The sequence below is a fragment of the Bombina bombina genome, chromosome 6 (genome assembly GCF_027579735.1).
Source record: "Bombina bombina isolate aBomBom1 chromosome 6, aBomBom1.pri, whole genome shotgun sequence".
Taxonomy (NCBI): domain Eukaryota; kingdom Metazoa; phylum Chordata; class Amphibia; order Anura; family Bombinatoridae; genus Bombina; species Bombina bombina.
Genome location: NC_069504.1, coordinates 671,874,487 through 671,902,429, shown reverse-complemented (window position 1 = coordinate 671,902,429; position 27,943 = coordinate 671,874,487). Strand labels below are relative to the sequence as shown.

General features: G+C 37.0%; 1 protein-coding gene across 1 annotated transcript in view; it reads left to right on the top strand.

Moving 5' to 3' along the window:
* LOC128664556 (calcium-activated potassium channel subunit alpha-1-like) overlaps positions 1-27,943 on the top strand; it is a 198,004-nt gene that overhangs the window by 29,154 nt on the left and 140,907 nt on the right. The window contains exons 2-3 of the mRNA XM_053719374.1: positions 17,830-18,051; positions 19,904-20,019. Coding sequence (XP_053575349.1) covers positions 17,830-18,051; positions 19,904-20,019 — 338 coding nt within the window. The remainder of the gene's footprint in view (positions 1-17,829; positions 18,052-19,903; positions 20,020-27,943) is intronic.

The following is a 27,943-nucleotide window of genomic DNA, read 5'->3' as shown; positions in this document are numbered from 1 at the left end:
CTTACCAGCCCTTAAAAGTGCCTTTTGCGGGGCATGCCCCAAAGAAAACAGCTCTTTTGCCTGTAAAAAAACATACAATACCCCCCCACATTACAACCCACCACCCACATACCCCTTATCTAACCCAAACCCCCCTTAAAAAACCTAACACCAAGCCCCTGAAGATCCTCCTACCTTATCTTCACCACGCCGGGTATCACCGATCCGTCTAGAAGAGGGTCCGAAGTCTTCATCCTATCCGGCAAGAAGAGGGCATCCAGACCGGTAGACATCTTCATCCAGGCGGCATCTTCTATCTTCTTCCATCCGGCACGGAGCGGGACCATCTTGAAGCAGCCAACGCGGATCCATCCTCTTCTAACGACGTCCTAAGTCCGAATGAAGGTTCCTTTAAATGACGTCATCCAAGATGGCTTCCCTCAAATTCCGATTGGCTGATAGGATTGGATCAGCCAATCGGAATTAAGGTAGGAAAAATATGATTGGTTGCTTCAAGATGGACCCGCTCCGCACCGGATGGAAGAAGATAGAAGATGCCGCCTGGATGAAGATTTCTACCGGTCCGGATGCCCTCTTCTTGCCGGATAGGATGAAGACTTCGGACCCTCTTCTGGACGGATCGGTGATACCCGGCGTGGTGAAGATAAGGTAGGAAGATCTTCAGGGGCTTAGTGTTAGGTTTTTTAAGGGGGGTTTGGGTTAGATTAGGGGTATGTGGGTGGTGAGTTGTAATGTGGAGGGGGTATTGTATGTTTTTTTACAGACAAAAGAGCTGTTTTCTTTGGGGCATGCCCCGCAAAAGGCCCTTTTAAGGGCTGGTAAGGTAAAAGAGCTGTAAAATATTTATTTTAGAATAGGGTAGGGCATTTTTTTATTTTGGGGGGCTTTGTTATTTTTTTAGGGGGCTTAGAGTAGGTGTAATTAGTTTAAAATTCTTGTAATCTTTTTTTATTTTTGTAATTTAGTGGGGGGGGGTTGTAATTTAGTTTAGTTGATTTAATTGTAGATTATTGTAGATAGTTTATTTGATTAATTTATTGATAGTGTAGTGTTAGGTTTAATTGTAACTTAGGTTAGGATTTATTTTACAGGTAATTTTGTAATTATTTTAACTAGGTAACTATTAAATAGTTATTAACTATTTAATAGCTATTGTACCTGGTTAAAATAAATACAAAGTTGCCTGTAAAATAAATATTAATCCTAAAATAGCTACGATATAATTATTATTTATATTGTAGCTATATTAGGGTTTATTTTACAGGTAAGTATTTAGCTTTAAATAGGAATAATTTATTTAATAAGATTTATTTTATTTCGTTAGATTTAAATTATATTTAACTTAGGGGGGTGTTAGTGTTAGGGTTAGACTTAGCTTTAGGGGTTAATACATTTATTAGAGTAGCGGCGAGGTCCGGTCGGCAGATTATGGGTTAATACTTGAAGTTAGGTGTCGGCGATGTTAGGGAGGGCAGATTAGGGGTTAATACTATTTATTATAGGGTTTTTGAGGCGGGAGTGAGGCGGATTAGGGGTTAATACATTTATTATAGTAGCGGTGAGGTCCAGTCGGCAGATTAGGGGTTAATAATTGTAGGTAGGTAGCGGCGACGTTGGGGGGGCAGATTAGGGGGTAATAAATATTATGTAGGGGTCGGCGATGTTAAGGGCAGCAGATTAGGGGTACATAGGGATAATGTAGGTTGCGGCGGTGAGCAGTCGGCAGATTAGGGGTTAAAAAAATTTAATAGAGTGGCGGTGATGTGGGGGGGCCTCGGTTTAGGGGTACATAGGTAGTTTATGGGTGTTAGTGTACTTTAGAGCACAGTAGTTAAGAGCTTTATGAACCGGCGTCAGCCCATAAAGCTCTTAACTCCTGACTTTTTTCTGCGTCTGGAGTCTTGTCGTTAGAGTTCTAATGCTCACTTCAGCCAAGACTCTAAATACCAGCGTTAGAAAGACTCATTGAAAAGATAGGATACGCAATTGACGTAAGGGGATCTGCGGTATGGAAAAGTCGCGGCTGGACAGTGAGCGTTAGACCCTTTCCTGACTGACTCTAAATACCAGTGGGTGGCCAAAACCAGCGTTAGGACCCCCTAACGCTGGTTTTGACGGCTAACCCAGAACTCTAAATCTAGGCGTATGAAAATAAAAAAGCCCCCAAAAATAAAAACACCCCCTAATCTAATAAAAAAACTACCAATAGCCCTTAAAAGTGCTTTTTGTAGGGCATTGCCCTAAGTTAAATAGCTCTTTTAACTTTGAAAAAACTAACGGCTAGATTACGAGTTTTTGTCGGTAAGGCTTGCGGCTCTAACGCTCCTTTTTTTTCCACCGCTACCTTAAGCCAACGCTGGTATTACAGGTCTTTTTAAACCTGTCGTTAGCCGCAAAAAGGTGAGCGTTGAGCATAATTTAGTTCCACATCTCACCTCAATACTAGCGATGCTTACGGTAGCGGTAAGCTGGCTAAACGTGCTCGTGCACAATTTCCCCATAGGAAATAATGGGGCTGAGCTGGCTGAAAAAAACCTAACACCTGCAAAAAAGCAGCGTTCAGCTCCTAACGCAGCCCCATTGTTTCCTATGGGAAAATAAAAAATATGTCTGCACCTAACACCCTAACATGAACCGCGAGTCTAAACACCCCTAATCTTACACTTATTAACCCCTAATCTGCTGCCCCCAACATTGTCGCCACCTGCATTATACTATTAACCCCTAATCTGCCGCTCCGGACACTGCCGCCACCTACATTATAGTTATAAACCCCTAATCTGCTGCCCCTAACATCGCCGCCACCTACATTATAGTTATTAACCCCTAATCTGCCCCCCCAATGTCGCCACAATGATATTAAATTAATTAACCTCTAATCTTCCGCCGCCAACGTCGCCACCACTATAATAAAATTATTAACCCCTATAAAAAAAAAAAAAAATTATTAACCCCTAAACCTAAGTCTAACCCTAACACCCCACTAATTTAAATATAATTTAAATAAATCTAAATAAAATAACAACAAATAAATAAATTATTCATATTTAAAACTAAATACCTGTAAAATAAACCATAAGCTAGCTACAATATAACTAATAGTTACATTGTAGCTAGCTTATGATTTATTTTTATTTTACAGGCAAGTTTGTATTTATTTTAACTAGGTACAATAGTTATTAAATATTTATTAACTATTTAACTACCTAGCTAAAATAAGTACAAATTTACCTGTAAAATAAACCCTAACCTAAGTTACAATTACACCTAACACTACACTATAATTAAATTAATTACCTAAACTACCTACAATTAATTACAATTAAATTCAATAAACTAAATTACGAAAAAAATAAACACTAAATTAAAGAAAATAAAAAATTACAAGAAGTTTAAACTAATTACACCTAATCTAAGCCCCCTAATAAAATAAAAAAGCCCCCCAAAATAATAAAATGCCCTACCCTATACTAAATTACAAATATCCCTTAAAAGGGCCTTTTGCGGGGAATTGCCCCAAGTAATCAGCTCTTTTACCTGTAAAAAAAAGAATACAATACCCCCCCCACATTACAACCCACCACCCACACACCCCTACTCTAAAACCCACCCAATACCCCCTTTAAAAAACCTAACACTACTACACTACCATTGAAGATCACCCTACCTTGAGCCGTCTTCATAAAATAAAAAAGCCCCCCAAAATAATAAAATGCCCTACCCTATACTAAATTACAAATAGCCCTTAAAATTGCCTTTTGCGGGGCATTGCCCCAAAGTAATCAGCTCTTTTACCTGTAAAAAAAAGAATACAATACCCCCCCAACATTACAACCCACCACCCACACACCCCTACTCTAAAAACCACCCAATACCCCCTTTAAAAAAACCTAACACTACCCCATTGAAGATCACCTTACCTTGAGCCGTCTTCACCCAGCCGGGCACCAGTGGTCATCCGATCCATCCAGAAGTCTTCATCCGATGGGCCAGAAGAGGACACCCAGACCGGCAGAAGTCTTCATCGTATCCGGGCAGAAGAGGACATCCGGACCAGGAGAAGGCTTCATCCAAGCTGCATCTTCTATCTTCATCTATCCAACGAGGAACGGCTCCATCTTGAAGACCTCCGGCACGGAACATCCTTCTAGGCCGACGACTAACGACGAATGAATATTCCTTTAAATGACGTCATCCAAGATGGCGTCCCTCGAATTCCGATTGGCTGATAGGATTCTATCAGCCAATCGGAATTAAGGTAGGAAAAATCCAATTGGTTGATTTAATTAGCCAATCGGATTGAAGTTCAATCCGATTGGCTGATTGGATCAGCCAATAGAATTGACCTCGCATTCTATTGGATGATCCAATCAGCCAGTCGGATTGAACATCAATCCGATTGGCTGATTAAATCAACCAATCAGATTTTTCCTACCTTAATTCCGATTGGCTGATAGAATCATATCAGCCAATCGGAATTTGAGGGACGCCATCTTGGATGACTTCATTTAAAGGAATATTCATTCGTCGTTAGTCGTCGGCCTAGAAGGATGTTCTGCGCCGGAGGTCTTCAAGATGGAGCCGTTCCTTGTCGAATGGATAAAGATAGAAGATCCCGCTTGGATGAAGCCTTCTCCCGGTCTGGATGTCCTCTTCTGCCCGGATAGGATGAAGACTTCTGTCGGTCTGGATGTCCTCTTCTGGCCCATCGGATGAAGACTTCTGGATGGATCGGATGACCACTGGTGCCCGGCTGGGTGAAGACGGCTCAAGGTAAGGTGATCTTCAATGGGGTAGTGTTAGGTTTTTTTAAAGGGGGTATTGGGTGGTTTTTAGAGTAGGGGTGTGTGGGTGGTGGGTTGTAATGTTGGGGGGGTATTGTATTCTTTTTTTTACAGGTAAAAGAGCTGATTACTTTGGGGCAATGCCCCGCAAAAGGCAATTTTAAGGGCTATTTGTAATTTAGTATAGGGTAGGGCATTTTATTATTTTGGGGGGCTTTTTTATTTTATTAGGGGGCTTAGATTAGGTGTAATTAGTTTAAACTTCTTGTATTTTTTTTTTATTTTCTGTAATTTAGTGTTTTCTTTTTCCTAATTTAGTTTATTGAATTTAATTGTAATTAATTGTAGGTAGTTTAGGTAATTAATTTAATGATGGTGTAGTGTTAGGTGTAATTGTAACTTAGGTTAGGATTTATTTTACAGGTAATTTTGTACTTATTTTAGCTAGGTAGTTATTAAATAGTTAATAACTATTTAATAACTATTGTACCTAGTTAAAATAAATACAAAGTTGCCTGTGAAATAATATTAATCCTAAACTAGCTACAATGTAACTATTAGTTATATTGTAACTATCTTAGTTTTTTTTATAGGTAAGTATTTAGTTTTAAATAGGAATAATTTATTTAATTTTGTTAATTTATTTAATTTTGTTAATTTATTTATTTTAAATTAAATTATATTTAATTTAGGGGGGTTAGCGTTAGGTTTAGACTTAGGTTTAGGGGTTAATAAATTTAATATAGTAGCGGCGACGTTGGGGGTGGCAGATTAGGGGTTAATAAATGTAAGTAGGTGGCGGCGATGTTAGGGCAGGCAGATTAGGGGTTAATAAAATGTAACTAGTATTTGCGAGGCTGGAGTGCGGCGGTTTAGGGTTTAAAACATTTATTAAAGTGGAGACGATGTCAGGTCGGCAGATTAGGGGTTAATAAGTGTAGTTAGGTTGCAGCGACGTTGGGGGCGGAAGATTAGGGGTTAATAAATATAATGTAGGTGTCGGCGATGTTAGGGGCAGCAGATTAGGGGTTCATATGTATAATATAGGTAGCAGCGATGTCCGGTCGGCAGATTAGGGGTTAAAATTTTTTATTATAGTGTTTGCAATGTGGGGGGGGGGGGGGGCTCGGTTTAGGGGTTAATAGGTAGTTTATGGGTGTTAGTGTACTTTTTAGCACTTCAGTTAAGAGCTTTATGTTCCGGCGTTAGCCCATAAAACTCTTAACTACCGACCTTTATATGCGGTAGGAGTCTGGACAGGAGAGGGTCTACCGCTCACTTCTTCCAAGACTCGTAATACCAGCGTTAGGCAAGTCCCATTAAAAAGATAGGATACGCAATTGACATAAGGGGATTTGCGGTAGCCTCGAGTCGCAGAAAAAAAGTGAGTGGTACACCTGTACCTGTCAGACTCGTAATACCACCGGGCATTAAAAAGCAGCGTTGGGACCTCTCAACGCTGCTTTTTAAGGCTAACGCCAAACTCGTAATTTAGGTGTAAATTCCCCCTAACAGTAAAACCCCCACCCACCAAACCCCCCAAAATAAAAAAAACCTAAAACTACAAAATCCTAAACAACTCATTGCCCCTAAGGGAGCATTGCCCTTAAAAGCGTATTCAGCTCTTTTACTGCCCCTAAAAGGGCATTCAGATCTTTTAACCCCCATTAAATCCCTAATCTAAAAAATAAATAAAAAACAAAAATTAAAAAAAGCCTAAATCTAACCCCAGATAGGTACTCACGGTTCCTGAAGTCTGGTGGTGAAGTCTTCTTTTAAGCGGCGACCTCTTCTATCTTCAACCAGAACCGCGGAACTGAAGACCGGCAACTGCAGAACTGAAGACCGGCTGATTGGATGATTTGAACAGCCAATAGGATTTCAGTAGCACTCATCCTATTGGCTGATTTGAACTTGAAGAATCTAATCAGCCAATAGGAATGCATGGTATATCATATTTAAACATGTAACTTGGCTCCGCGGTCGCCAGCCTTCAGTTCCTTGGTCGTCAGTCTTTATTTCTGCGGTCCTGGATGAAGATAGAATAGGTCTCTGCCTGGAAGAAGACTTCACCGCCGGACTTCAGGAACCGTGAGTATCTATCTGGGGGTAAGGCTTAGGCTTTTTTTTATTTTTGGAGGTTTTTTTATTTTTTAGATTAGAGATTTAATGGGAGGTAAAAGAGCTGAATGCCCTAATCTAAAAAATAAGAAAAAAGAAAAAATTAAAAATAAAGCCTAAGTCTAACCCCAAGATAGGTAGTCACGGTTCCTGAAGTCTGGCTGTGAAGTCTTCTTCCAAGCGGCGACCTCTTCTATCTTGATCCAGGACTGCAGAACTGAAGACCGGCAACCGAGGAACTAAAGACTGGCAACCCAGGAACTGAAGATCGGCGACAGCGGAACTGAAGACCGGCGACCGCGCAGCCAAGGAACGTGAAGGATCCTCTTCGTATGATCACTGCCGTACACTGAATATTGAATGCAAGTTATGCTTTTAAATATGGGTGTACCTTGCATTCCTATTGGCTGATCTGATTCTTCAAATTCAAATCAGCCAATAGGATGAGAGCTACTGAAATCCTATTGGCTGATTTGAATTTAAAGAATTCCTATTAAAGTAGGAATGCAAGGTACGCCATATTTAAACGCATAACTTACATTCAATTTTCAGTGTATGGCGGTGATCGTACGAAGAGGACCCTCCACGCTCCTTGGCTCCACGGTCGCCGGTCTTCAGTTCCGCGGTCGTCAGTCTTCAGTTCCTTGGTCGCAGGTCTTCAATTCCGTGGTCCTTCATGAAGATAGAAGAGGTCGCCGCTTGGAAGAAGACTTCACCTCCGGACTTCAGGAACCGTGAGTACCTATCTGGGGTTTAGACTTAGGCTTTTTTTTTTAATTTTTAGATTAGCGATTTAATGGGCAGTAAAAGAGCTGAATGCCCTTTTAAGGGCAATGCCCATACAAATTCCCCTTTAGGTGCAATGGAATTTTTTTTTTGTTTTTTTATTTTTTTTATTTTGGGGGGTTTGGTGGCTGGGGGGGGTTACTGTTAGGGGGAACTTAGTTTTTTTTAAAGGTAAAAGAGCTGTTTAACTTAGGGCATTGCCCTACAAAAGGCCCTTTTAAGGGCTATTGGTAGTTTAGTATTAGATTAGGGGGTATTTTTATTTTTTTGGGGGGGGGGTTATTTTCATAGGGATTAGATTAAAAAAAATTATTTTTGATAATTTGGTTTATTATTTTATGTAATGTTAGCCTTTTTTATTTTTTTTTATTTTAGATTAATTTAAACTTAGTTTTTTTATTTTTAAAGTAATGTTAGGTTGTTTTTTTAATTGTAAATTAGTATTTATTATTTTAATTGTATTTAGTATTATTTTAATTAATGCAATGGGGTTAATTTAGGGGGTGTTAGGTTAGGGGGCTTAGTGATTAGTTATTTGCGTTGTGGGGGCATGGCGGATTAGGAGTTAATAGTTTAAATAGCTTGATTGCGTTGTGGGGGCATGGCGGATTAGGGGTTAATAGTTTAAACAGATACTTTGCGATATGGGGGCATGGCAGATTAGTGGTTAATAGTTTAAATAGATACTTTGCAATATGGGAGTTGGCGGATTTGGGGTTAGTGGTTTAAATAGATACTTTGTAATATGGGGGCATGGCATATTAGGGGTTAATAGATATATTATAATTTGCGATGTGGGGGGGATGGCGGATAGAGTGGTTTTGACGTGTCGGGTTCGATTTCAATGGGAAAAAGAGCACCTTTTTCCTGTTTTACACCTAGTTCAGCTGGGTGTAATTTTTTTTTCTGTATTGGCAGCCTCCGACAGTGTATTAACGGTTTGCGTGGGCATTGGAAACCGGGTATAATTTAAAGATTAGTGGCTTCTGATACTTGGGACGTGTATGGGACACGTTAATGTTTTCGGCAGCTGGAGTCTGGTTGCCGAAATTGAGTTATAACGGACCATTGGAAGCAGTCGGTGGACGATATTGCTTCCGATAGCTTATTTAACCGTTTGCGAGTATGCGCAAACCGAAATACGGCTCAATGAAAACGAGCCTATAGTGTGTTATGTCAGGAGCTGGTTTACTACATTTCATGCATATTGGGTTTGTTCTTTTGTCCCATTTTGCCCTTCTAGTGGAAGTTATATAGGCAAGATGAAGAAGTCTCATATTAGATTCCCTTAATCCCATATCTAATTTTGTGTATCTTACATTTTTGATACAACTGAGGATCATGTCTTCAGTTATTTGTATATTTGTAACTTTCTCCCAACCTTCTATTATTACCTTTAAAAAAGTTTTTGACTCTTTCTTTATTAGTTGTTTATATAGTAGTGCTAATTTATATTTCACTATCTGGCATTTTTCAATAATATTTAACATTATATATTCTGAGTTTTGTTTGTCTATAATTAATTTTTCTGATTAGATATAGTGCTTAATCTGTAAATATGGTAAGATTTGACCTTGAAAAGTTTTGTACTGACTGGATAAATCGGTGTTTGATTTTAATTTTGCTTTTCCCACATCCATTACATCTTTTATATATTTTATTATTGGGTTTCTTCTCGTAAGAGAAAAGGAAATTGATTTCCTGGCGTAAAGTTGGGATTGCCTTGTATAGGTATATAGAGCTTAAGCTCTGAGCCTGATTTTAAACGTTTATTTACTTTTTCCATGCCCATATTGTGTCCTTTATAAGGACATTGTTTTTTTGAGTTATAGTTAACTCATTTTTATCTGCATATGGTAAGTACTAAAAAAGCTACTTGATCTGCCATTTTCTGTTCTAATTATTGCCATATTATTTGTCCATTTCCCGTGATCCACTCTATTATATAATGTGTTAATAGTGCCCAATTGTAATATTGAATGTTCTGCAATTCTAAGTCGCTCTGTTCCTGTCACGTACCTTTGTGTAGTAAATAATTCTCTTTTATATCTGTTAGAGAAAAATATATAAAATCACAACTGCAGACCCTTTAAGGTTAATTTATTCTGAATTTATAAGTATTATTACATGAAATAATAATGAATGTATGAAGTGTAGCTCTGCTGAAAAGTATATTAATAAATATAGAAACAAATGGATATGAGTGGACAAATAAAAAGCAAGAGAAACTAAGTTGCAATTTTATGTCTTACTGAGCAAGTTAATCTTCCCCTGGTATGATCTTCTTATCACAAATGTTTTGGAGGTGGTTCCCTTTTGTGTTAAAGATTTGTGTGGGGTTGTGATAGTTTTATTCAACATGCATGAAAAACAATCAGGCCGTATAAGGGACAGGAGAATCTGAGCAAAACAAAATTAAGCTTACCGGAGCAAAAAGCAAAGCGTTCAGGTAGTGTGAAAATGCAGTAGTGTCGAGTGGGAGGCGGCAGTGGCGTCACAGAGCCGCGGAGTTCCGTGGAAGGCAAAACTGCTACGGAGCTGACACAGAGAGCAGTAAAACAGAGACACAAGTAGAAATTTCAGTAGAGGTACTGGAGACTTGGTTATTATCTGTTATCTTCCACAGAGTAATAGCGTAGTTTAAATGTTGCAAACAAGCAGCAAAAAGGATTTTAGCAACACTTGAAAGTGACACGAAAAGAGCTTGACTGTATTGGGTATACAGATTACTAAGCAATTAGGTGCAGGTGGAAGAGAGTTTTATAGGGAGGTTGATGCAAAGTCAGTTTGAGATTTAAAGGGGATGTAGGAAACAAATAATAGTTGGTGTTTATGTAATTCATTAAATAACTCTCCCCCAAAGGATCCACTCAGTGGGTCAAGACTTGGGTCGATCAGGAAACCTTCTGTGGAACAGAGAAATCAAGCGAGGGGCTGAAAGATTGTTTGAGAGTTCCCAAGAATCCTCATCAGAACTTAAACCTGTCCATTGAACAAGATACTGTAATTGACCTTTGAAGTGTCTAGAGTCCAAAATAGACTTGACCTCAAATTCTTCATCTGGTTTTAGTGGAGGATTCAGTTTCGAATCATGGGAAGGAGGAAGTCTAACATGACAAAAAGGCTTTAGGAGGGAAACATGGAAAGTTGGATGAATTTTGTATGTAGATGGCAATTGCAACGTCACAGCATTGTCATTGACAATATTAAGGACCGGAATGGACCAATAAAGCGGGGAGTGAATTTTCTGGATGGTGTGTGTAACTTGAGATTTTTAGTTGAAAGCCAGACCAAATCTGATATTTTGTAGGAAGGTGGTCTTCTCCTTTTTTTATCATAGTAACATTTTTTTCTTTCTTGAGCACAACTAATATTGTCATGTAGGGTAGAAAAGTTCACAGATAGGGAATTTGTTAGATTGTTTAGATGAAGGAAGGTAGGGTGGAAGGCATTGTTAGCTAAAAAAGGGGTTTGTTTAGTGGAAGTGTTAATGGTGTTGTTATAAGTGAATTCAGCAGTTGAAAGTAATGACATCCAGTTGTTTTGTTCAGAATTAAGATAACAGCATATGTATTGTTCTAAACATTTGTTGGTCCGTTTACACTGTCCATTAGTTTGGGTGTGATAAGCAGGAGTATACTTATGATGGATTTGGAGAATTCTGCATAATTCCTTCCAAAAATTGGAGGTGAATTGAGAGCCACGGTCAATTGTTATGGTTTTAGGAAGACCATGTAGTTTAACAATGTTGTCCAGAAATAACCGGGCAGTCTGAGATGCCGTGGGTAAAGAAAGAAAAGGAATACAATGAGCCATCTTGGTCATCAAGTCAACCACAACAAAAATAGTTGAACAATTATCAGAGATGGGTAAACCCACTATGAAATACATGCTAATTTCATTCCAAGGTCTTTTGAGAATAGGAAGGGAGAGAAGGAGACCGTAAGGAGAGTTTTTTTCTGTCTTAGTAGTAGTACAAGCAGAACAAGATTGCACACAATGTTTTATATCTTGGGAGATAGTAGGCCACCAGAAATTACATTTTATAAGTTGATAGGTCTTTTGTTCACCTGGATGTCCTGCAAGGAGAGAGTCATGACCTATGTAGAGAATGTCATTTCTAATATTAGGCGGTATGTATTATTGATCTTCATGATAGTAAAGACCATCTATCAACTGGAGGTTAGAGATGGGTTTACTGTCGTCTGAGTTTTGAGAGGATTGCACATGTATGGGAGAAAAGATATTGAAGGCTATTATTGAATCAGAAGGAACAACTGTTTTGTTGTTGGACTCCAAATGGGGTCTTTCATCTTTTCGGGGTAAAGCATTAGCTTTACTATTTCTGGATCCGGGTCTGTAGGTTATCAAGAAATTAAACCTGGTAAAAAACAAATTCCATCGAACTTGTATAGAGGATAAGGTTTTGGTAACCTTAAGATATTGAAGATTCCGGTGGTCTGTATAGATCAGGATTGGAAGGACTGTACCCTCTAAAAGGTGTCTCCAATGTTCCAAAGCAATTTTAATGGCTAGCAATTCTTTTTTGATAACAGGGTAATTTACTTCTGCAACATTCATAACCCTGGAAAAATAAGCTACTGGATGAATCTTAAAGATTCGTGTGGGGTTGTGATAGTTTTATTCAACATGCATGAAAAACAATCAGGCCGTATAAGGGACAGGAGAATCAGAGCAAAACAAAATTAAGCTTACCGGAGCAAAAAGCAAGGCGTTCAGGTAGCGTGAGAACACAGTAGTGTTGAGTAGGAGGCGGCAGTGACGTCAGAGAGCCACGGAGGTCCGTGGAAGGCAAAACTGCTACGGAGCTGACACAGAGAGCAGTAAAACAGAAACACAAGTAGAAATTTCAGCAGAGGTACTGGAGACTTGATTATTATCTGTTATCTTCCACAGAGTAATAGCGTTGTTTAAATGTTGTAAACAAGCAGCAAAAAGGATTTCAGCAACAATTGAAAGTGACACGAACAGAGCTTGACTGTATTGGTATACAGATTACCCAGCAATTAGGTGCAGGTGGAAGAGAGTTTTATAGGAAGGTTGATGTGAAGTCTGTTTGAGATTTAAAGGGGAAGTAGGAAACAAATAATAGTTGGTGTTTATGTAATTAATTACAGTTACTGAGAGGCTTGCAGTTTGCTTAATTTTATTCTTGGTTTTTGTTCCTCCAAATAAAACTCCTAATTATCTTATTTATATAATGTAGGTCTATTTTGTTCAACAGAAAATGTAACATCTACATTGTATATAATAATTTAGGTAATACAACCATTGAGCAAATATTAATTGAATCCTGCACATTAGATTTAAATATAGTTTACTCCAAATCTTCAAAACTCTATCGATTTATCTTATTATAGGATGGTAATTCAATTTATATATTCTAGTTGGATCATTAGTTATCATTATGCCTAAGTATGTTTTGTGTTCTTCTTCTACTTCAAATGGATATTTAAATCCTTCATTTTCTTTACGTATCCAGTATATTTTAGACTTTGCAATATTTATTTTATATTGTGATATCTTTTCGAACATTTTAATGGTGGCTATTATGTCCTTTATGTGGTTTTGTGGGTTTGCAACAAACAACAATCAATTCTCTGCATATAAAGCTGATTTAATTTCTACATTCTCTATTTTATTACCAAATGGTATTTGTTTCAATAAGTGGACTAGGGATTCTAGTGACAGGTTAAACAATATAGGTGACAGCGGGCATCCTTGACGGGTGCCTCGTTATAGAGAGATTGGTTTATAATTATATAAGTCTGCTTTAGAGTATAATTTTTTAATAAAATTCAAAAAAGATCTGTTATAATTAAATCTGCCTAGCATGGCTAGTTTATGAGACCATTCAACTCTTTTGAAGGCCTTCTCTGCATCCAAAGACAGCAGGAAGGCCTCTGGTAGTGTCTCGCTTCCCTCCTTACAGTTATTTAAACAATATTTTTCCATAATTTGTATTATTGTTCTTATATGTTTCGTTGATAATCTTCCATGAGCAATCTTTCTCTGCCTATTATGTCAGGCATTATTTTATTAAGCCTGTTTGTTATTATCTTCATTAGTATTTTATAGTCCGCATTGATCAGCAACAGAAGTCTATATGACTGCGGCAATGTCGGATCTTTGCCTTCTATTGGGATAACTACTGTTTTGGCAGCTTTAAATAATTGTGATATTGTTCCTTCTCCATTATATATATTTTTATAAATATAATAAAGAGGTTTGATTACCTTACTCGCTAACATTTTATAAAAATCTGATGGTAACCAATCGGGTCCTGCTGCTTTGGCCACTGGTAAATTTTGAATGGCCTTATTTATCTCATCTCCTTTTATCACTGAGTTAAGTTTGTCTTGTTGATATTTTGTTGTTTTGGGCAGTTTAATTTTCTCCCATAGGCTATTGTTGGTACTTTTCACATTTTTTTCTGTCTCATATAACTTTTCATAATAATTTGTAAATATGTCCAAAATTGATTCTATATCTTTCATAATTTTATCTTTGACCTTCATAGCCAAGATTTTATTATTAGTTTTCTGTGTTTTTACTGCTGCTGCCAGTAGTATTCCTGATCGGTTACACCATCTATAGTATTGTCCCATATTACATTTAATTTCTATCTGAATCTGCTCAATGACATAATCGTCTATTTGCTTTATAATTTGAAAATATTTTAATTGATCATTTTTTTGAGGGAGCCTGTCTATAATCTGCATAGGCCATTATCAAATGTTCAGCTAATTTTTTTCAGTGTTTTTTATTTGCTTATTATTGCTAATAAAATAGCAATAGCAAATCATTCTTTATTACAGCTTTTGCTTCTTCCCAGAATATTTGTGGGTTGTTTAGATGCTGTTTATTATTTTTTTTATATTCACTCCATTTTACTTCTAGGCATTTCCTAAATTTTAAATAGTTATTGAGATAATTTTGATAATATAATCTGTTTCTCTTTTTCCTGGCTGTCTGGTTGAGTATCATTGTTACTGGATCGCGATCTGAGATTACTCGCTTATTTCTGCTTCTGATATTTTACCACTAAAATTTTTAGAGGTTAAGAAAAAATCAATTCTTGAAGATGTATTATTATATGTGAGTATATTCCAGACTGTCAGGATTGGCAATTCTCCTTAAGTCTTCTACCCCCAATGTGTCACATATATCATTTATCATTTTTTCCTCATGTTTATCTTCTTTGCTGGTTGGATTGTCTTTTGGCCTTCTATTAGTTCTATCTAGTATTGGTTTTGGAGTTAGATTAAAATCACCTCATATTATAATATCATAATTAATATATTTTATTAATTCTTTTCGGATATTATCCCAGAATTTTCTGTCTTTTTTATTCGGGCCATATATATTACAGATTAGTAGCTCTTTCTCCACTGCTGTCATTAAAATTATTACATACCGTCCTTGCTTCTCTATCTTGACCTTTTTAATCTTGTATGCTAGCTTTTTATTAAATAATATCGCTACACCTCTAGCTGATTTTTTGAAAGAGGAGTAGTATACTTCTTTCACCCAATTTTGTTTTAGTTTTTCATGTTCAATATCTATTAAATGTGTTTCTTGGAGACACGCAATGTCAATATTAAGTTTTCTCAAATATGTTATTATTGCCTTTCTTTTAACTAGGGAATTTATACCCCCCACATTCCATGTTGATAATTTACTCATGAATGTCTCTTCTATTTATAAGTCCATGGTAAAACAGATTTACCAGAGAATGGTTAGCACAGCTGACATCAACTTAGCACAAGCTATACTTTCAATGGAAATCGTGACCATGCTAAATAATACTCATAATTGAAAATTGTAGGTTGCGCTCAAGAGAGAGACAAAATTGCACTTAAATATTTAGTGCAACTTCAGACCTGAAGTAAAGTGTAAGGGTTAAAATTTATTTTCACAAACATATCCAAAACATATTAAAATCAAGTATTACACTCATATACACTATTATATACACTATTATAAAAAATATAATTTTAATATTGATAAAAATGTTTTAAACGGGTTCAAAAGGGATATGGTATTTGGGAAAGTGTTTGACTGGAAAGGGCTCCTGCATGTACAGTTGTGCTAATAAGTTTACATACCCATACCCTTTACGATGCTGGTCATTAAGCCTTTACAGACCATTGTTGTACCCTGTACGAAGATGCTGTCCTGCGTCCCTCTCTACATCAGGCAGTTGTGGTGCCGATAGTTGGTGGTGTGGGAGGGTTAGGAGGGGGGTGGGAACAAGTGGGACCACTACAAAAAAAAAAACAACTGACAGCGGCAGGGAGGGGGACGAGGGAGGAGTAGGTAGAGGTGGATCCTATGGTGGAGGAGAGATTAGAGGGTAGGGATATGATCTTGGAGGGGGAGGGGTAAATGAGGGAGGGGAAGGGAGGGTGCAGCTACACTACAGAAAAAAATGTTTGTTTTTTTAATAAAAAGATAAAAAAAATATAGCAAACTGGGTAGTACCTAGGATGCCAGTATCTAAGATGGCAGAAATCAGGGGGATGGTTAGAGAGCTTTTTGGGAGGGATCAGGGAGGTGGGAAGGTAAGGGGGTAATCATATACTAAAGAAAATAATAAAAAAAAAATAAAAAAAAAATAAAAGGTCTAAAACTGTCTGCCAGTCCCCCATCTTAGGTCTGCCAGTACCTAAGATGGGGGAGACCGGGGGGGGGGAGAAAGAGAGCTGTTTAAGTGGCATCAGGTAGAGATCAAGGGGTGGGACTTGTCAAGTGGGAGGGTAATCTCTACACTTAAGCTAACATTAACCTTACAAGCTATCTGATTAACCCCTTCACTGCTGGGAATAACAGTGTGGTGCACAGCTGCAATTAGCGGCCTTCTAATTACTAAAAAGCAATGGCAAGGCCATATATGTCTGATATTTCTGAAAAAAGGGGATCCCAGAAAAAGCATTGACAACCATTTGTGCCATGATTGCACAAGCTGTTTGTAAATAATTTCAGTGAGAAACCTAAAGTTTGTGAAAAAGTTAATGATTTTTTTTTTTTTATCGCATTTATCGGTGAAATGATGGCATGAGATATACCAAAATGGGCCTAGATCAATACATCGGGATGTCTACTAAAATATATATATATATATAGTTTTGATAGGTAAATATATAAAAAAAAGGCTCCATTTCTGCTTAAATGTAGTAAAGGAAAACATGCTAAAAATGTTCTGGTCTTTTGGGGAAGTTTTAGTCTAAAATGCCCATTCCTTAAAGGGTTAAAATAACATGCTCTATCTGAATCATGAAAGAAACGTTTTGGGCTTTATATCCCTTTAAATATTGAGTACTACATCAAGTCCCCCTTTTAGCAACAATGTTGCAAAATGCCATACAGGGTGTAAGGCCCTTAAAGTGAAAGTAAATTTTGCAATAACACAAGATAGTTATGGATTCTACTACTTGCATATATTACAATCGCTAACTTTATATTTTCTCAACATGTTCCGAAACTAATACATTTTATATTTCATAATGTTCACCTTTTCATTGCTTCCTCCGCCCCCTGCTCGCTTCCAAGTTTCTTACTGTTACGCATAAGAGCGGTCCCACCTGCTCTATATATGTCATTATCCGCACTCGTTCTTGTGAGCCTAATTTTTGGAGCATGCACAATAATACAAGATCCGCTACAATACTAAAATTGGATCATTGGATTCATTGTTTATTATTATAGAGGAGATCATATGAACAGTTTGCGCGCAGTGTATTCTCGCCCGATTGTTCTTGGAATTTTGCAAAGTCACTATTAGCATTTCCTTTTGAGGTTTAAAAGCACATGCAGCTTTTGTGAACGTGCGTCCGATAATGGATTAAAATTCTAGGACAGCCGCATGCGCATAGCAACATGTGGGCGTAAAACTAACAGTTTTAGACGCCAGTGAGGAAACAATAAGATTAATACAATGATTAATCGTCACGACGAATAGAAAAAAAATATATAATGCGGGCGGAGAGTTGGCTAACAAGATGGACAGGTTTCATGAGAGGAAACAGGTCTATAATTTAATTTAAAAAAAATTGATGAATAAAACTGATATTCATTTAAAATTCTTTATTTAAACATATATTTCGGTTTACTCAAGTTTACATTCACTTTAACTCTGTTCTATGCTGAGAAGCAGCCCTACACTTTCATCATTACTAGATGTGCTCCAGAAATCGCCTGTCTGCCCAGCTTTCTAGAGCAAACATCACAGGGAACGATTTTACAGCCTGTGTGTAACATGTTTTCTTATGAGCTGTACCACCAAATGTTAATTTTGAGGGAGGAAAAATGTCCTGGGACTGCCAGAGATGCCTTCAAGGTAAGTATTTAAAAAGTAATCTTGCAGCAAATATATTAATTTATAAATATATTTAATTTATTAGGAATCATACCAATATGTATACTGTCCCTTTAACATTAACAGGAGTAGGTAGCAGGGAGGTGAAACATCAACCTCCCTTACTACTGTCAATCATTTTTATTTTTTTACTCTGAATGGCTAAAGTATCTGGCTTTTTCTTCCTGTGGTGCATCTTTAGTTAAAGGCACAATGTTACCCACATGAAAGTGATGCAGCGTATCTGAAGAAAGCTGACTAGAAAATATTACATGAACATCTCTATCTACAGAAAAGGAATATATGTTACCTCAGAATTTCCCCAGTACTACATCCCATTATAGAGGAAGTTTAAGCATCTGATTCTTATGTTATGCCAGGAATAGCCATGGAGAATGCATCTGGAATGCGCATGCGTCGTCAATTTAATTTCCACCTCAGTTCAAGGAAGATACTATTAAATATTGCAAGATTATTGTGAAATTCCTAAAGCAAGATCACTGTAAAACAAACTGTAAGCTCATCACTGGTGATGCTGATTTACTGTTAATTTGATTGTTTTGTTTTCTTCATGTAGATAAAAGTTAAAAGGGTAGGTTAATAATACAAGCTCACAAAGCAGCTACTCTGTTCAACTGACCTTAGTTGAATATAAAGAAAAGCCCAGGTGTACATCATAAAGCTTTAAAGGGACAGTCTAGTAAATATTAAACGTTCAAGATATAGGGCATGCCATTTTAAACAACTTTCCAATTTGCTTTTATCATCAAATGTGCTTTGTTTTCTTGGTATTCTTTGTTGAACACTAAATCTAGGTAGGCGGGTGTGCTAATTTCTAAACCGTTGAAGCCCGCCTTTTATCTCAGGGCATTTTTACCGTTTTTTTACAGCTAGACAGCGCTAGTTCATGTGGGCCATATAAATAACATTGTGCTCTCCCCGTGGAGTTATTTATGAGTCAGCACTGATTGGCTAAAATGCAAGTCTGACAAAAGAATTGAAATAAGTAGGAAGTCTGCAGAGGCTTAGATACAAGGTTATCACAGAGGTAAAAAGTGTATTTATATAACTGTGTTGGTTATGCAAAACTGGGGAATGGATAATAAAGGGATTATCTATCTTTTTAAACAATAACAATTCTAAAGTAAACTCTCCTTTTTATTCCCCTTTAAACCCTAGTATACCTTTAAACAAACATTTAACATTTTGGATTTATTGATATAATTCCAGGAAGTGAATGAATAGAATACATTAAGTAATTAAGACCTTATTTATGTATGTATTCATTTATTTATTTTTGTCCTACATTTCTCATTAGCAGTTATAAGAGGTTTGTTTATCTGGGAAAGTTTAGTGTCTGATTAAACACAAAATCATATGCATTGTCCAAATCCTAACTAAATGCCAAAATTTACTTTTTTTTTTAAGTACTGCAGGATACAGACCAAAGTATTTTTAGACTCTGGTGCATAGCGAAAAATAATATGAAGATTTGCTGTAAAATCTGAATCATTCTCTCGTTTATACCCTAAAACACTGTTGGTTTTAATGAGATTTAAAAAAAAAAAAAGATGTGCATTTATGAAATGTTTTTCTTATTGAAAGGGAAAGTAATTGAAGAATGTAATTATGAATTTTCTAGTCTTCTCTGCGTCCTGAAAATTGATTAGACATCTCAAAAATTAATTTTGTATTGATTGCTTTCTTGCAAAGTGGTTTATCATTAAATAGCCAAAATCAATATAAATCTTAATTACAAAAAAAATGCAGTGTCTTTTTGTGCATAAATGATATACTTATGAAATGTGTGGTAATATATTGTATGTCTTTATAGTTTATTGCAGCTAAAAACAAACTGAAATTCTGGTTGGAGTTGAACTCACTAGTGGATTTTTTCACTATACCCCCTGTTTGTGTTTCAATCTATTTAGGGAAAAACTGGCTTGGTAGGTATTTTTTTTAATCAGTATTTTAATTAGGCTGCTATTTATGATGACACCCATTTTACCACCAGTTATAAAAAAAATTCAGTTTGCATTAGCTTCAACTCTAACATGAAATCATATTATAACTTTGAATGCACAATTTAAAGGGACACTGAACCCAAATTTTTTCATTCATGATTCAGATAATTACATTTTAAGCAACTTTCTAATTTACTCCTATTCTCAAATTTTCTTCATTCTCTTGGTATCTTTATTTCAAATAAAAAATGTAAGTTTAGATGCTGGCCAATTTTTGGTGATCAACCTGGGTTGTTCTTGCTTATTGGTGGATAAATTCATCCACCAATAAAAAACTGCTGTCCAGAGGTCTGAACAAAAAAAAAGCTTAGATGCCTTCTTTTTCAAATAAAGATAGCAAGAGAACAAATAAAAAAATGATAATAGGAGTAAATTAGAAAGTTGCTTAAAATTGCATACTCTATCCGAATCACAAAAGAAAAAAAATTGGGTGCAGTGTCCGTTTAAGCAAATGGAACCCCAAAGTAAAGAGAAAACATCCTTCACATTCTATAGCACAAGTTAAAAGGTCAGTCTAGTCAAAAATAAACTTTCATGATTGAGATTGGGCATGTAATATTAAAAAACTTTCCAATTTACTTTTATTATCAATTTTGCTTTGTTTTCTTTTTATTCTTAGTTGAAAGCTAAACCTAGGTAGGCTCATATGCTAATTTCTTAGCCCTTGAAGGCCACCTCTTATCTGAATGCATTTAGACAGTTTTTCAAAACTAGAGGGTGTTAGTTCACGTGTTTCATATTAGATAACATTGTGCTCACCACATGACGTTACCTAGGAGACAGTACTGTTTGTTTAAAATGCAATCTTTTAAAAGAACTGAAATAAGAGGGCAGTTTGCAGAGGCTTAGATACAAGTTAATCACAGAGGTAAAAAGCGTATTAAGAGGTAACTGTGTTGGTCATGAAAAACTGGGGAATGGGTAATAAAGGGATTATCTTTTTAAACAATATTTTTTTTTAAAGAACCCCAGTATAACTCTACTGTAACCTTTTGGTCCGTCTGTTTCTGGTTCACTTGCTCCTACCTCTTCTAGCATCTCAGTAGTATGACAGAATGAACCAATGAATTCCTTACATTTCTGCGGGCTCTTTCTATTTGCTCACTATAATCTGTATATGGTTAGCTCTGCCACATGTTGAATTGTTGCTGTCTATGGCATTCATGATATCAAAGGTGCGAACTGTAAATAATCCTTTAAAGGGAGATTGAACCGAAAATGTTTCTTTTATGATTCAAATAGAGCATGCAATGTTCAATACATTTTCAATTGACTTCTATAATCAAATTTGCATCATTCTCTTGGTATCCATTGTTCAAAGAACATCAATGCACTACTAGGAGCTTCCTAAACACATCAGGTGCGCCAATAACAAGAGGCATATATATGTACAGTCACCAATCAGGAGCTAGCTTTCCGTAGTGCATTGCTGCTCCTCATCCTACCTAGGTATGCTTTTCACCAAAAAGATACAGAAAGAATCAAGCATTAGATAATATAAGTAGTGATGTCGTGAACCTAAAAATTTGGGTTCGCGAACAGCGAACGCGAACTTCGCGAAAAATTTGCAAACCGGCGAACCGCCGTTGACTTCAATGGACAGGCGAATTTTTAAACCCACATGGACTCTTTCTGGCCACAATAGTGATGGAAAAGTTGTTTCAAGGGGACTAACACCTGGACTGTGGCATGCTGGAGGGGGATCAATGGCAAAATTCCCATGGAAAATTACATAGTTGATGCAGAGTCTGGTTTTAAGCCACAAAGTGCATAAATCACCTAACATTCCTAAATTGTTTGGAATAGCGTGCTTTAAAACATCAGGTATGATGTTGTATCGATCAGGTAGTGTAAGGGTTACGCCCGCTTCACAGTGACAGACCAAACTCCCCGTTTAAAGGGACAGTCTACACCAGAATTTTTATTGTTTTAAAAGATAGATAATCCCTTTATTACCCATTTCCCAGTTTTGCATAACTAACACATTTATAATAATATACTTTTAACCTCTGTGATTATCTTGTATCTAAGCCTCTGCAAACTGCCCCTTTTTTCAGTTCTTTTTTTTTTTTTTTTTTTTTAAATGAGCTTTATTGAAGTGTATAAAAATGCATACAATTATAAGTTGTACCAACATACATCAGTAGACATGTTCATGAAAGAAAAAAAAAGAAACAACAGCTGTGTTACGGTAAATATAAACACACTTCAAAGTATAGCATACATATAGAACCAACCCAACCAACAAGGTGGGAGGGTCCAATAACAGGATGAGATCATTTTCAATATTAAAGTCTCATAGTATGGAGTAGAAAGAGAAAAAAATGCGGTATATAAGGGAAAGGGGATTTTATGATTCAAGAGAAGTGTTGGTGAGTCTCCTAAAACAGGGACTCTCGAAAATGGCATGGTCTGTACGGTTTCCGGTGGAGGAGGAGTAAGCACAGGCAGGTGCGCTTCCTACTCCAGTCCCAAATTGCTGTTGGCGGTAATTCTCTTCGCGCCCTACCCCAGGAATAGGGGTTGCTGCACGGACAGCTAGTTACAGCGCTCTGGGAACCTGACAGTGCCTCTACATCGCACTGTTGCCTAATACAAGCCCCATTGGGCTCAATGTTACCATCTGAACTATCCTATTACCTAACATAGGAAAGGATCCATTGCTGCAGGGCTTCTCCTACTTGTGGGATAATCACACCATCTGCTTTTTTCTAAGCTAAGGAACCGGCGCTACTCCAGCGACTTACCAGATTACCAGCGACTTACCAGCTGAACACTAACGTTTTGCTTCGCTGTGGCGGAGGATTCTGGCTGTCTCTGATCTAAGTGGAATCCCCCCCCCCCTCTCCCACCGGTGCTGCGTGAGAGGGGGAGAGTGTTGAGTTGCCTCATTGGTGCTTAGGCTCCCCCGGCTGGGTCTGCTGCCTTTCCCCCGCCTCGCTTTTTGTGGAGCTGGTGTCCCTCGCTCCTCTCCCACCGATGCTGCGAGAGAGGAGGAGGGGCTGAGAGGTCGGTGTGGCATCGGAGGAGATCGGGCGAAAAACGGGCTGCATTATCCGGATCCTGGGTCTTGGTGACACCGGCAGAAGCCCCTGGAGGCTGTAAGGAAACGGAAGTATACAGCCGATCTACTTTCTCACTGAGCATTCAGTTCCAACTCCAGCCTGATGACATATGCCGCCGACTGGGCTGAGCTGCACGGCACATCATCACAGCCTAACTTAGAGCTGCTGCAGATCTTCTCTATCTCCCAGTATATATGAACCTTCTTGCCTCTACAGTGATAATAATATCAACCCTGCTGTTTTTGGAGCCAGACAAGAAGATAGTGACACCTAGCATCATCATTTACATCCAGCTGAAACACCGCAAGTATAAGTGTATTTAAAGATGATCTGATATGAATGTAATTGCTGAATTACTAAAGCCTGCAGCATTTGACTTTAATGCCATAATCCTAACATTTGCTTATTAACAAACACTAACATGCATGCAAGCTTATCTCTGGACTATTGCTGAACTGCCTCTTATTGACTGTTATATTCCTTAGGAACAATCTGAAAGTCTTGAACCTTTAACACATCCACCAAACTAACCTCATTGTCTGTATATATAACTACTAAATTTTGGCAAATTAATTAAGGGATTAAGCTGAAACACCGCAAGTATAAGTGTACCTAAAGCTGAACTGACATGGATGTAATTGTTGAACTACTAAATCTTCTAGCATTTGACTTTAATGGCATAATCCTAACATCTGCTTATTAACAAACACTAGTATTCATGCTAATTTATCTCTGTGCTATTGCTGAACTGCCTTTTATTGATTGTTATATCCCTTAGGAACAATCTGAAAGTCTCTAACTCTTAACACTCCCACTAAACTAACTTCATTGTCTGTATATATAACTGCTAGATATTGGCAAGTTAGGGGGATCAAGTATCACTCTTGGGTTGCCCATTTCTAGTAGTACAGTACTAAATAATTTGTGTACTAATCTTACTCTGTATAGAGTTTGGGAATAACTTTTTGGGAATAATACTTAAAAATCACTGCTGTACCAAACTTTAATCTGTAGAAGTTCGTACTTAACCCTATAATGTGCTAGAATACACCAAGGGAAACCCTCTTTTCTCTTTACTGTTTTCTAAAGTTTATAGAACTACATATTCAAGAAGGGGGAAAAAGGGAGGGGAGGAGAGGGAGGAGAGGGAGAGAAATAGGAAAGGAAAAACCCTGATCCTGTTGAAAGTTGGAGGAGCCTTAGACTTAAATTATAAGGATACAACTAAAGGACTTAGACTCTAAGAAGGGGGGGGGGACATATAAACAAATGGAGTGAGTAAAATTAACAAAGGGGAAAAGACAGGAGGGAAAGGGAAACCCCACATAAACCACACAAAAAATTCAGGGTACTCTAAAGTTCAAGAAGAAAAAACCTGACTGAAATTAGCTATATAAAAATTTAGATTGCTGAGTTAGGGAAAACTCTCCCATAGAACTGAAAAAGAAAGGCGGAAAAGCTGAGATACAAAATCAGAGGAAAAAGTAGCTGAAACAAGGAGAAAGCGTAAACAATACTTTGTTTCAAAGAGGGTAAAGAAGAAGGAAGCCTAAACAGGCTAAAGCCACCTTCTGTCTACAGTCTTTACCACCTCATAAACTTTTTAGCCCAGAACTCTTGAAAAAAGGGGGTAGGGTAAGATGGAGAAAGGAAAGAAATCCTTTTCATACTATTAAGATTTTTTTTTTTTTTTTTTGTGTGTGTGTTTTGTTAAAACTTCGTTACTTATTCAGGTTTTCCCTGTGCTCTATTCAAAGCAACAAAATATCTTTTTGTGTAGAATACTTTCTAAGGTTCTTTGCAATATCTAGGATACTTTGGAACATAGTGCTAAGATAAGAATAAGGGGATTATGTCACTCTATGATGAAATGTTCTGATTTTCTGTGTTCTATTTTGAGACTGTTTACTTATAAGTTAACTATTAAGATGAATTTACTTTAGGTTTTCTTTAATTGACCGGCAGCCCATTTCAGAGTACAGAACATATCTTAAAAATATATCTTAAAGTTAAGATATGGTGTTGAATTATAGCTTAAGTGTCAAAGAGTATTTCCCTTTGTGTTTTCTACTCTAGGGGGGTAATGAATCACAGTCCTAGGGTAAATAGTTGATAATCTCTGTTGTGACAATTATACAAAGCTGGGTACAGGCCAGACTTAAATAATATTGAATACATAAGTGGAGTAAATTGGTGACTTTCTCCGTATCATATAGTACATCTAACCCAGAGAAATAGAAAGACATTATATAAGAATTGTCATCCTCAGGTGAATTTCAGGACTGGCGATAATTATTGAAATAAAAATATTTACTGCATAAGTAGCAGATTGTTAAGAGACACTTACAGGTATTAAAGGGGGTAAATTAATGTAGTAGTTCTTTTGATTTCATATACTGGCAAATTAAATGTGAATATACACAAAAATTGAGTACAAATTATAAGTAAATTGGATACTGTTAAAGTATAGCCTAACTCTTCAGGAATTAGGATTGATCGCAGTTATTAGAAATAGGAGAAAAGAATAATCTGATACATAGGTTAAGCTTGTTTTGGTGTAACTTTTGCCTAAAGTAACACACCGCCATAATTTAAAAACACTATAACTCACTTTTTTTTTTTTCTTTTTTTGCACACCCTCACTGAATATCCTCACAACCCACTTCTCACTCTCCCCTTTTTTTTTTTTTTTTTTTTTTTTTTTTTTTTTCTCCCTCCTCACAATACATAACACCTTTTTTCACTAATTGGCACTTTTGGTTTTTCTAAGCACTTAATCAATTCATGGATAAATTCGTGCACACGCACATTAAGACCCCTTCACCAGCTATGGCGGCTAGACATAAAGACAAGAAAAATAAAAATGTGATAGAAACACAGGTAGATATTCATTCACTTTCCTCTAACCTCTCCTATAACAAAGAAAGTGCAGATACTCAAGCATTAGTATCCAGTATAACTGAAGCACTTGCCCCAAGATTTGAATCTCTCAAACTTGAGATTAAACAAGATATTGTATCTCTTACTAACGAAATCAGACAATTCTCAAATAGACTTCAAGAAGCTGAACAAAGAGTGTCAGATTTGGAGGATGTCAGCTCAATCCATAGCTCTAAATTAAAAGCTGCAGATATAATGCTATCCAAAATACAAGCTAAAATAGAGGATCTTGAAGATCGCTCGCGGAGAAACAATCTAAGAATAATAGGGGTCCCAGAGGGGAAACAATATGAAAATTTGCGAAAATTTATATCTGAAACCTTAGTACAAATACTAGGATTACCTCCTTCTTACCCTCCAATAATAGTTGAAAGGGCCCACAGAGTAGGGCGCCAATCTGACGAAGGAAGAGGGAAGATCAGAGCTAGACCAATAATAGCTAAACTACTAAATTTTCAGGATAAGATGGTAATCTTTCAGTACTACCGAAAGAACCAACCTATCTCCTTAGGGACAAACAATATACTATTATTCCAAGATTTCTCCGCTGAAACAGCGGGGAAAAGAAAAGAGCTATCCCCTACTTGCACGAAACTTATTAAAGCAGGTTACCGTGCCACCATAATTTACCCAGCTAAATTAAAAGTTACTCTCAATGATGAAGTCCATTTTTTTGAATCTGCAGAAAAAGCAGAGAAATTTGTAGAAGAACTGGGAAGGAATGACAATAGGTGAAAGAAAGAAAATAAAATAAAATAAAAGAAAAATCAGCATAATTTCCGAGTTTATAGACTACAGTTAGATATATGATGCAAGGTGTAAGTTCTGTAAGGGGGTTGTGCAGGGCCCCCGGGGGAATGCCTGCACTAGGAGGGTATATAGCTTTAGGAATTCCTTCTTTTTTTTTTTTTTTTTTTTTTTTTTCTCTCAGGGTGGATGAGGGATGGGCAGGGCAGATAAGTGTAAAATAACCTCCTGGAATATTGGAGGTCTCACCTCCCCCATCAAACGAAAATCAGTTTTGGTTCAATTACAAAAAATTGGTACTGATATAGCTATGCTACAAGAAACTCATTTAAATATGCAGGAAGTGCTAAAACTGAAGTTCTCATGGGTAAAGGAAGTGTTTGCTTCCACAGGCACAAAAAGGAAGAGAGGCGTGGCAATTTTGCTAGGGAAAAGAATTAAATATGAAACTTTGCACAGTATTTCAGACCCGGAAGGGAGATATATAATTTTAAAATTAAAGATAGAAGGAATCCTATATACACTTTGTAATCTATACGCTCCCAATGTGTTTGATCCAATGTTCTGGGACACTCTGCAATCAAAAATAATTTCTGAATCAACAGGATACCTAATTCTAGGCGGGGATTTCAATATGGCCCCACACCAACCCTTGGATAGACTTAGACAGAAGCCTACGGTGGGGAGGAATAAGCGAGACAGCCTAGAAACTAAAATGTTTAAGAAAATTTCCAAAAATGTGTTAGTCAGGGACATATGGAGACTCCAGAACCCAGATCTAAGAGATTTCACCTGTCTGTCTCGAGCTCATAAGACTCTATCTAGAATAGACTTGTTCCTTATTGATGAAAGACTATGTAAAATGAAAATTATAGCCAAAATACTCCCTATTTGTATATCAGATCATAGCCCTATTACAATAGAAATTCAATATAATGACTTCAAACTAGGATCCTCTCGCTTCTTCTTCCCCACATGGCTGACGAATGATGTAAAATTTAAAAACTGGTTAAAAAGCAAATATGAAGAGTATGCTGAATTTAACAAGACTTATGTTGATCGCCCAGATATTTTCTGGGAGGCTGCAAAGGCAGTTCT